We start from the raw sequence: 11,902 nt of genomic DNA, 5'->3' as shown, positions 1-11,902 counted from the left end.
GTACAATTTATCTTTTATTAGCTGGGCCACCCAGCATGCAAATCACAAATATAACTACATTTCTCTGACCAATACACAGAATTTTGTGCCGAGAGGCAACTTACCAGCGAGGCTTTTTCTTGTGTGAAACTCCTGTGGTCACTACCTCTTTACACCACCTAAAAGCAAAATACCTAATTATTTTCAGAATAACCAGCTAAATCATTGTCCTTTCACATAGGCAAACCCAGTATAACAAAATTAGAATTTTTGTGTCTTGGTAATCTCCTATCCATGTATTTTGAAAAGTCAGGGTAGATCAGATAAAAAGAAATGGAGGCCATTTTTCTCCTTAATTTAAAATCCACACAGGATACTGTAGAACTAGGCAGATTCTTTTGATCAAGAATTGATGAGCACAGGGCTTGCTTTATTCCAGCAGTGATTGGAAAGAGTACAATTAAAATGTAAATGTACCTTAGAGAAAATCATGCCAGAGTTGCACTTTTAATTTGATACTCATTTTAATCAAATTTGGCAATCCTATCTTCAAAGGGAATAATGTCCTTAAAGCTGAATTGAGTCGATAGTTCAGCGATTCCTTTCTCGTTCTACGTAAATCACAAAGATCTACAATGAAAGCCTACTTTACGTACATTCTTATGAGGCGAGATTAAATGAACTATTATAGTACTGATGTAGAACTTAAACTGATGGTCATCACAGAAACTACTTCTACAGAAAAAAAGTGATCATAGTAATCTGCTGCATTAATTGAATATCATAATAAAAATACAGCCTTGTGTTACACCATTGGTCAATTCTTAAAATTATCTATCTTGGGTTTGAAAATCAATACTGTTGCAATTTTAACCTTTTGGGTCCTGAGTGTGGTACTTCCACATTCTAGGTAACAGATGTAATGGGAATCTTGTGAAAATTCCAATGCAATGCTACTGCAAAATGGAACATGGTTAACCCTGAGCTACGCAACCAAAGATATACACACCTGGATCATGAGGGATGCAACTCACTCATGGGAGTCCAGCATGTCCATTAAAAAATAAAAGTGTTAAAAAGGCCGAAATGTAACACCCAGGTTCAAAATCAAGCCAAGTTGAGAGACTTGATGAAAATGTGTCCACCTACATTTCGATGGAGGTCCCGAGATCCAAGTGCCAACTTCAGAATTTTACCATATTTCACTGAATAAGAAAGTGGCTAAACAAGTTTGCACACCTGCTTCTGCCTATAGTCAAGCATGGCTTTGATGTATGCCATTTTACAAGATAATGTACACCCATCTTAATTCATCCATCCATCCAGAGAGATCCTTCCCATCCTATTGCTTATCAAATGATTGCAGGGTTTTTGCTCCACTGCTTTATCAGGAAGTTTATTCCATGCATTTGATCACTATGCTAAGAATTTCCAGATCAGTCCTAAAGTTACCTTTTATTAGTTTGAACCCACATCCCCTAAGTTCTACCCCTGCAGTTTAAAATATTTCTCCAGTCTTTCTTCATTACTCAGACCCCTAACATTGTGGATCAGCCTTGTAACTCTCCTCTGCACTGCAGGCATATCTGACAAGTAGAAGGTTTTCATCCTGATAGAGAACTCGAGTGGCAACATAGTTCAACAAAACTCAGAACCAGAGATCCAATAAAACAATAAAGAAATACAAACATAAAATGCTTTTAATGCATAACAGGTTGATTATTACTGTAAGAGAAAGCTAACATTTGAGGTTGGACCCTCCAACAGGCCCTGTGCATTTCTATAATTTTCTGTTTTCATTTCAGACTGCCAACATTTGCAGTTTTCTTACCTGAAGACAACAAACTGCCATGAAGAAATGAACTCTGCTTTCATAGTTTTTTTTAAGAAGAAACTGTCTGAAGAGGCTTCAAGTCTCCATGGGATTAAAACAAAAAGAAATCAACAATGTGGGAGAAGGCAAAGATTTGTTTTAGCAAATTGCCTGAAGATGAACAAAAATAACCTGGAATACCCAACTGCCTCAGACCAGGTAGTTTTGTATAGTCAGGTCAACACGCTTCTGAAGTTGGTCACCTCATCACAGCTACCCAACATACCGAATGGAACCTGCAGCAACTGTACTTGTTTAAAACCTAATTTTGGCTGCTTAAACATGTCTACCATTAAAATTGTAAACCTGATCAACAAACCAGCCACTTCGTCGAAATCCAGAAACCTAAAAATTACGCTACGTTGATTCATTAAGAACTTGCATTTCTGGAGCACACTTCACGACTGTCGGACATCGCAAAGCACCTCACAGCAAATGATGTAGTTTTGAAGTGTAGTCATTGTTACAACCTAGGGGAACATAGCAGCCAATTTGCACACAGCAAGGTCCCACAAACAGAAATGAGATTTATGATCATTTAATCTGTTTTAATGATGTTGGTTGAGGGATAAATGTTAGCCAGGACACCAGGAGAACTCCCCTGCTCTTTGAATAGTGCCTTGGGATCTTTAACATCCACTTGAGACAACATTCCAAGGAGTTTATAGGAGGGTTTAAACTGAGCCACATAAGGAGATGTTAGGGCAGGTGACCAAAAGGTTCGTCAAAGAGGTAGGTTTTAAGGATTGTCTTAAAGGAAGAAACAGGAGAGAGGTGGAGAAGTATAGGGAGGGAATTCCAGAGCTTAGAGCCTAGGTAGCTGAAGGCACGGCCGCCAATAGTGGAGCAATGAAAATGGGGGATGCGCAAGAGAAAAGAATTGAAGGAGTGCAGAGATCTGAGGGTTGTAGGGCTGGAGGAGGTTACAGAGATAGGGAGGGGGAGGCCACAGAGGGATTTGAAAACAAAGTTGAAAATTTTAAAATCGAGGCGTTGCCAGACCTGGAGCCAATGTAGGTCAGCGAGCACAGGGGTGATGGGTGAACGAGACTTAGTGCGAGTTAGGATATGGGCAGCAGAATTTTGGATGATCTCAAGTTTAGAGAGGATGCAAGGTGGAAGGCTGGCCAGGAGAGCATTTGAATAGTCGAGTCTAGAGGCAACAAAGGCATGGATGAGAGTTTCAGAGTTGGGGCAAGAGTGGAGATGGGCAATGTTAAAGAGGTGGAAGTAGGCAGTCTTGGTGATGGAGCGGATATGTGATCAGAAGCTCATCTCCAGGTCAAATAGGATACTACGGTTGTGAACAGTCTAGTTCAGCCTCAAGACTAGGGAAAGGGATGGGGTCGATGGTTAGGGGAATGGAGTTTATGGCAGGGACCGACGGTAATGGTTTTGGTCTTCCCAATATTTAATTGGACAAAATTATCTGCTCATCCAATATTGGATATCGGACAAGGAGCATGACAAATCAGAGGCAATGGAGGGGTCGAGAGAGATGGTGGTGAGGTAGAGCTGGGTGTCATCAGCATACATGTAGAACCTGATGTGTTGTCAGATGGTGTCGCCAATTGCATGTAGATGAGAAATAGGAGGGAGCCAAGGATGGATCTTGGGGGGACTCCAGAGGTAACGGTGCGGGAATGGGAAGAGGAGATTCTCTGGCTGCGACTGGATAAATAGGAATGGAACCAGGTGAGGGCTGTCCCATCCAGCTGGACAATGAAGGAGAGGCCTTGGAGGAGGATGGTGTGGTCAACTGTGTCAAAGGCTACAGACAGGTCGAGAAAGATGAGTGATAGTTTACCACGGTCACAGTCACATGGGAGACAGCAGATAGAACCTTGGTTTAACAGACAGTGCAGCACTTGCTCATTACTGTGCTGAAGTGAGGCCTAGATTATGTGCCCAAGTCTCTGGAGTGGGGCTTAAACCACTTTTTACAGGGATAGTTACCAGAGACATTAGGAGTGGATAAAATATTCCTCACACCCGAGATTGCAGGTAGAGTGGATGGCCAGGCCAATGATAAAGGTGAGTAGAGAAAAGTGTAAATTCAATTTCCAGTTCAGAGACTTGATAATATAGGCCCTTTTTTCAGCTCCATGGATAGTTTTATGTACAAGGGGGGGAAAAAAAAGTCTTAGGACAGCAGATTTCAAACAAGGGCAACATCCATCCTTCCTTCATGTGCTTGTTGATGTACACCACCAAGTGTTGCCTTCAAATGGGACTTTAAACAGGTCCTCTAGAGAAGCAAAGTAGATGCAATGACAAAAGGAGCAGTATTAGATGCAGACAGAAACACCAACAGAAAGCATCCAGAACACAAGATCAAAATATAGGGCAGAGTTAAAAATATCACCGTTTGAGAGATTAGCAAAGACTAGAATAATCTGAAGGGATTACAGAAAATGAGATACATAACTTTTGAAAATTAACAGTGAATTTCAGTGAAGTACATACAGGAGCTGCTGAGAATTATTTTCTGGTTCTAACAGGAGAGTGCGTACATGTTTACGTACAAATTTTTATGAACCAACAGACCAACACGAATTGTCCTCAAATTAGTAAAAATAAGGGAGAAAAATACCACTGTAAATTCGACAATGAAGTATTGGAACACATGATCTTTTAAATGTCTCCCAATTAAAGCACAAAGATCAACACAGGCTGTTTACAGGGGCTGTGGTGTAACAGACCAAGGGTGCTATCCAAGAGCTTTTGGTCTTCATTTATGAGAAAAAACGAAGATAATGTAACAGCTTCTTTTTGCTTTCTTCAAACCTCTGATCCTTGCTTCCAATCTCTTTCCCCCACCACCAGCAGCTTTGACCACGTCTGCAAAATGGCTCCTGATTAAATATTGCCCTTCAAACAATGGTGAGTGATGTGGTGATCCCAGCTTTCAATGCTCAGAAACTGGTCTATTCCCCTTAGCAGCAACAAACCAACAAGTTACAAAAGGACATTGTACTGAGACTTAGCCCGAACAGTTGGGGTGTTACATTTCCCTTTCTTTGTAGCCTGTAAGCCTGCTTAGGAGTGATAATGGGCTCAGGTATCTATACATACTATATGTATGCTGATGAGGCTCAGTCCTCCTATCCACCCTTGATTCCACTTCTATTGTCTTGTTGTTCGACTGCCTGTCTGACTTCAAATCGTGGATGAGCCACAACTTTTGTCAGCTCAAAGGCAACAAAGCAATGCCACCCTATTCGCTCCCTAGAAGCTTCAGGCCTCAGATGTCAATTCCACATGCTCCTGTGGCCGTTTGCTCAGGCTGAACCTTTCTCAACCTGTGCATGTTGTCTGATCCTAATAACATCCAATCCACTTATTGTTACCAGTGGAACATAGTCTGCCTATACCCCTACAACCTTTATCTGCACTGTCAACTTAAAGCTTTGATTTCTCCATAGTTCTGCCCACCAGCCTCTATAGCTCCAACCTACACAAATTCATTCAGGAGTCTGTGGCACCAAGTCTTGCACACCCATCATCCCTGCCCTTGGTGACCGTGGTTCAGTGTGTGCAAGGTAGAAGTGAATTGTATCCATGTTAATGGTAGCAGAGCAAGGAGTCAACGCTTTCAGGGGGTAGAGAAAGCTATTGTCAAGACAGCTTCTATCAGCCATCCTATCAGTTGATGGGCTTCTTGGAAATGGAATAGGTTTTTGTTAAGAGCAAATGCTACAAAAAAGTGTAAATCAAGTCTTTAAGACTAAGCTAAAAATTCTAAATAGATGCACCATATTGCATATGGTTTCAATTTCAAAATTCTCATCCTCATCTTCAAATCCCTCCAAGCCTTGTTCCATACATCTAGTCTTCTCCGGTCTTACATCCCTATACACACCCTGTGCTGCTATGTTCTCCTTCCTAACCTCTCCTCCCCATTCCACCAGTGTCAGAGCTTGCCGCCACCATGACCCTGCACTCAAACTCTCTCCCTAGACCTCTGTCTTGCAACTTGCTTCCCTTCCTTCAAAAGCCTAATCAAAATTTACCTCTTTAGCTATGCTTTCAGTCATCTCCCCCAATCTCTCTCCTGCTTTCTGCTCATTGTCCACCACTCCTCCTCAAAAGGCACTAGGGGATGATTTGTTATGTGAAATGTGGTATAAAAATTTAATTACTTACTTAGTTCCTTGTAGATCCACCTATAATTTGTAACCTGTTTACAATCCTAATTGTGTTGTCACTGGAGTATGTAATGGTGTGTACATCCATATGTAATATGGTGCATCTATTTAGAATTTTTAGCTTAGTCTTAAAGACTTGATTTACGCTTTTTTGTACCATTTGCTCTTAATAAAAACCTATTCCGTTTCCAAGAAGCCCATCAACTGATAGCTTCTATCAGCCATCCTGTCTTGGCAATAGTTTTCTCTACCTCCTGAAAGCGTTGACTCCTTGCTCTGCTACCATTAACATGGATACAATTCACTTCTGCTACCTTGCACACACTGAACCATGGTCACTCAATAGATATCAGGAGCAGGAGCCTGTTTAATTTTTCTCCTTAACCTGGACAAGGTCAGAATTTCCACAGGTAAGGAATCAGAGGAGAGCCCACATCCTCCCAGATTGTGAAGCATGTCAGTACATTAATGTACTACTCTAGAAGACCATCAACCTAGATCTTTTAATAGGTTAAAGATATGCAAATCTAAGAACTAAGTACAGCACAATAAATAAACAATTCTGAAGCATTGCTTTTGACATATAAATCACAAGTATATATTTCAACAAGTAAACATTTATATTAGTCATAAAAATTGTGATTTGAAATTCCAAAAATAGTCACTTTGATGCATAAAGATGTAATTTTGATAGACAAAGTTTACTAGTTTAGGAAAAATTGATAAAATGTACAAGTTGTATGCTGTTTTAGCTCCAGATTACAAACATTCACAATAACTATTAAAGGATTATCAGGAGCTTCTCTTAAAAAAGATGATCAGTTTACAGTAGACCAATTTCATAAAGGTTAGACAAACAATTCCAGCTTATTTGGCATTTAACGTTAATTCCCACAGTGAAGCTGAGTAGTATGGTTTAAAGTGCTTTTTACAGTGCAATTCTGCAACCAGAGAAGCTAATACCTTACAGTAAAACAAACAGAACATGTGCAGTTTATTCATGTTGCATAATGATATTAAACAAATCAATGATACACTTCTTTGCATAGTCTTTCACATATGGAACCCTCTCTATACAATCAATATTCATGACAAAAAGTCTGCTGCGCCCCAATTCAAAACTGTCAGAATAAAATCTGCCCAACTTCTGAAATACTCATTTACCTTTTAAATATCGATGTTAGCTACAATTTTGATGTGCAGGCTAGTTAATTTCAAATTGTTTGGACAAAATCTGTAAAATAATTTTTTTTTCTAGCAATTATGATGGCTCTAATACTAAAAATTATCACAATTTTTTTTAAATCAGAGAGACAGAGCAAATAAGAGACTGTTGTGCAGATTTTAATACTAGACTCTTGTATGGACAAAGAAGGAAATCTACAAATTGAATTACAACAATGGTCATAAAAATGTACATAACAGTGAAATGTTCAATACCCCATTTCCTACATAGCCCAATTGAATCTTCATCTTCCAATTACATACCTGCTAACTTTGGCACACCAAAATAATCAGGAGCATTTCTGCTCCAAGGAACCTTGAACATTTTAATTCTTAAAGGCTTAAATGGAGAGTGACTCATTTTCTCCAGGGAGGGAAGTGTCAACCCATCAGCTGCTTCCATATTGCAGCCGTGAAGTCTGTGTCACAAATAAAACTCTTGCTGAAGGTGGGAGGGGAAAACGGGGTGGGGGGGAAGAAAGGTGGGGGGAGGAATGGCATGTAGGAGATGGGAAGAATACATTTTAGTACAAGTTGCTCAGTTAGTAATAATATCCTAACAAGTGATTTTCATTTTTCTTTTTGTTGATTATTTCTAAACATCAGAGGCAGCTTGATAATCTTCAAAGACTAGGGCTCCAGGGCTCGGAGAGCTGAACCCTGCATAGACCAGGTAGCACTGTCTTCACTTTTGTACTTTCATCATTAAATACATTAAAAAGCAAAGTCCACTGAAACTGTAGTGGAACCTGGTCACACATGTTATTAGGTTAACCAGCACAACCTTAAAACAGCAAACTATTTCTTGTATATAAATAATTTAATCTAGCAATAAACAGCAAAAAAGAACAGCCGTTTCTACCAAATCAATCCAACTCAATTTCAATTTTATGCTCAACTCAACATCAGACCTAACCAAGATCTCAACAGGACTAGGATTACGGGAATGAATTGGTTTCCAAAGATGTTGCATAAATAAAGTTTAAGTTTAATCTCATGATGAAACCTACAAGTGGCATCACTGTGTCCAACCCCACACACTTACAGGCTTACTACCTACCCAGGTGATCTGAATTCTCTAATCATACGCATTTAATCTAATTTATTTCAGATAAAAATTAAGCTAACTTCAAAACCTGCAGCAATCTTGGGGGTTTCTTATTCTGTTCAATTTGCTCAATTTCTCATTCTAATTACAAGTTTGTTGCTAAGCTCTTTTTGTGACAGGGATGTATTTGCTGATGGAAATTGAGTAGGGCAATACAAGGACTCTGGTGAATAAAGAACCTCACTGCACAGCAGTTTGGAAAGAGTGTGCAGTATTATGCATCTTTTCAAAATTAAGAAGTGTTAAAGCAGTTTAGCACATCAGCAAGAGTTACAACTTCCCATGAGGAAGCAATGTCTCATACGGCACAGCACTTCACTATGCCACTTATTTCATGTTCTAGATATACTTCTATCAGCAGAATGATATTTCTGTTTAGGCCTGATAATATTTTGGATATTTATTGCAATTGCAGCCTTGTCCCACTCTAAATAATAATCTTAGCCTTTCTCTGAACAGAACCCTCAATATTACAATATGTGATACCAATATTATTAAGCACATTTACAGCCCTGTATAATTATCACATTTGTGAATTGTAACATTTACAAACAATATCATACATTGTACTATAGAGGACCCACTATTAATGAATGCAAATACATGAGTAATTGCATGATGCAACATTATCAGACATGTCACCAATATAATTTTCTTACAGAACAACCTTTATAAGTCAGACGGGATGCCCATTGAACTTACAACTCTGAATCAAGTTCCTCAGAATTTAAAACTTCCAAATATAAAAATCATCAAAATAAGGCATCTCTATGAAAGTTGAAGAAAGCAATACATTGGGAGAGGAAAAGGAGATGCCTGTATTACACGGTCATTACATGAAATAAAGATCAGGCAGTGCCCTGGTTTTGGGCTGACTACTTAAGACTGTCCCCTCCTACTACTCTATTATTTTTATAGATGTATTCTATTAAAGCAAGTTGGGTGTGGCATTTTTAGGTTGCAATATTTGTGCAAAGAGCCAAACTATCATTTTTAAATGTATTCAATCAGTCTTTAACCAGTAAAGCAAAAGACACTATTGCTATATTCAGAGTTTAGCATAACTTCTGTTAAAATACTTTGTATGCAAATTTGAAGATGCACTTTTATAAAATGTTGCCACTGGCACATAAAGTCAGTATATCTGGCATCGGAAGTACAGTATCAAACTTTTACTATTGAATCTGGATGGTTAAAAGTGGCTAAGATGACAACATTCCACAAGTATAATGAAGTTATCTCTCTTCCAACTCCTGAAAGGGATAAACAAGACACGCCTTTGTCTAGCAAATATGTGGATTCTGCTGCCAGCCATCCGTACTATTGCAGTGATTTGCTGCGACAGTTGGTGATATTTTGCAAAGTGGATCACTGTGTTATGCTTTTGCACAATGACAAGTCCTTTTCATGAACATGCCATGCAAATGGCTGCAGTATCATTATTCATCCAAGTACCTCTGACCTGGAAGTTACAAATAGTAAAATACCAATACTATAGGAAAACTGAGTACTTAAAAATATATACCTTTTGAAATGGAGAATTATGCACAAGTTTGTACTTAAAATTCTTTTGCACTTGAATCTACACAAATAGGATTTTAGCTAATTATTTAAAATACAAAAGGAGCGTATCCTTGTATTTCTATTTGATCTCAAAAGTGACAAACCAATTTAACAGCTCCATAACCATACAATTTTCTTTATCTCCAAATTACTTCCAAAAATAACCCCAGTTTGAACATGAAAACAAATTAACCTCCAAATCCATTTAATGATAGATAGTGATGCGGGTATTTTTTGTATGGGCAGTAATATCCCAGATTTGTGCTGAATTAGCTGATCTCAGCCAGGGTGCCAGAAGAATCTCTACAGTTTACCTCAACACCACTGGGTTGGGGAGAGGAAGAGGAGGAGGGAAGCGGCTAGGGTTTCGGCTCCTGATCACCATTCAGTGACTCCTTTTGGATGTCTGAAGATTACGTGAGGATAAAGTCCTGTGCAAGCTGTGATGGCCCCAAGAGTGGAATAGTCTGCTGGCACTCACCATCTCAGGTCACGTATCAAGAATGGGGCATTTGCATGAGGTTCCAGAGGGCTACTGGCACCCATGGAACAGTACACAATAAGGAGTCGATGTCTTAAGGAAAGCAGTGGGAGAGGGGACAAATTGGTGTAAAAGGGAGGAGGGGAAAAACATTGCTTTTACTTGTTCACCTCTAGAGCGGTCAATCATGAGAGTGTAAGTAGGATTCACAAGCTGCAGACTGACAGTAGCAAGAATCATGACAATTTAGTCAATTAATTCAAAGACATCAGTGAAATACATGGCCAGCGGTCATACTGAAACTTGTGAATCTTTGCTTAGCAACTTAGGTAGGAGAGGAAGCCACGCTTCACAGTCCAAAAGGTGAACACAGCAAATTCATTAGATGGAATTTGGAAACTATTTTCCACCCTCAAGCTCAGGTTACAGTGAGACTGCGTTGGAAATATATCAATTCACATTGGTTCTGGTATTGCAACTTCAGGTTTTCTGTAAACATGATCTGGCCAAATCAGTGCCACAGGGTTAAGTCAGACCAACCAGAGTTTAGGTTTTGCAGCCACAACTACTAACAGCAAACAGAACATGAAATTGGGTTCAACTTGACCCCAGTAGGCTACGCTCGAATGAAATCACACCTCTCACAAAGCAGGAGTGTCAGTAATGTGCACCCATTTAAAGCTCTGATAGCAGCGAACCAGTTATTACGGTGTCACATTACAATCTACTGGTTGCAGCCAACTCCTGCCTAAAGGGAGCCAGCAGTTTGCTGCTGAGTCAACCTGGAACGAGTCCAGAAATCAGAACTGCTACAGGTAGGGAGGAGAAACAGCTCCAACAATAACTTTTTAAAATTCAAACAAAAAAAAACAAAGTTTTCATCAGGTAATATAACAAAATGATACTGCTATACCCATGATTGTCCAAAGAATTTTTGGGACTTCATTCTCTTCCTTTTTTTGTTGAATCTAATAATATTTCATGGTAAATTTTCTTGAGGTAGCAATTATGATCCCATGTTTCCTCACTCTGCTTCCACTTTACTTGCTGTGGGTTTTTTGCGGCAAAGTCTTGGGCTCGTGTGATTTCAGCCAATCCCTACAGATCTTCGGAATGAGATCATCCTCTGCTCTTTCGGCAGCCTCCAGCACTTCCCGTACAACGTGCACTGCTTGCACTGGTTCCAGCTTTACGGCAACCAAGTAGGCAGAGCGGTACTTATTACATAACATGAAAGCTTTAATCTGTGGATACAATCAGAACTTTAAGTTACAAGATATCTTCTGGAATGCACAGATCAAACTTTTGTAGAAATTATACATGGAGTCTTTCCCAAAATGCACCGATCGTTAAGTCAGGTGGAGTTCACCAATTTTGATTGCTGACTTCCTCCCATATCTTATACGGTTAGAGTTCAGTAAGAAATTTATGGAGCCTCAGTTTTATTAAAACTGCACAGTACCTGATTTGTCAAATTCTACAAACTGTGGCGATTTCTATCAACAAAGATATAACCTTTTCTAAAA

The 11,902-nt window shown here is 39.3% G+C and overlaps 1 protein-coding gene across 2 annotated transcripts in view; it reads right to left on the bottom strand.

The window, feature by feature from the left end:
- Window positions 1–6,564: 6,564 nt before the first annotated feature.
- The window catches only part of zfyve26 (zinc finger, FYVE domain containing 26), a 97,221-nt gene continuing 91,883 nt past the window's right edge, over window positions 6,565–11,902 (bottom strand). For both annotated transcript variants that reach the window (XM_067991349.1, XM_067991348.1), the window contains one exon: window positions 6,565–11,620. In XM_067991349.1, coding sequence (XP_067847450.1) covers window positions 11,417–11,620 — 204 coding nt within the window. In that variant the 3' untranslated portion in view covers window positions 6,565–11,416. The remainder of the gene's footprint in view (window positions 11,621–11,902) is intronic.

The sequence above is a fragment of the Heptranchias perlo genome, chromosome 10 (genome assembly GCF_035084215.1).
Source record: "Heptranchias perlo isolate sHepPer1 chromosome 10, sHepPer1.hap1, whole genome shotgun sequence".
Taxonomy (NCBI): domain Eukaryota; kingdom Metazoa; phylum Chordata; class Chondrichthyes; order Hexanchiformes; family Hexanchidae; genus Heptranchias; species Heptranchias perlo.
The sequence above is the reverse complement of the archived record's forward strand: the minus strand, read 5'-3'. Positions and strand labels throughout refer to the sequence as shown.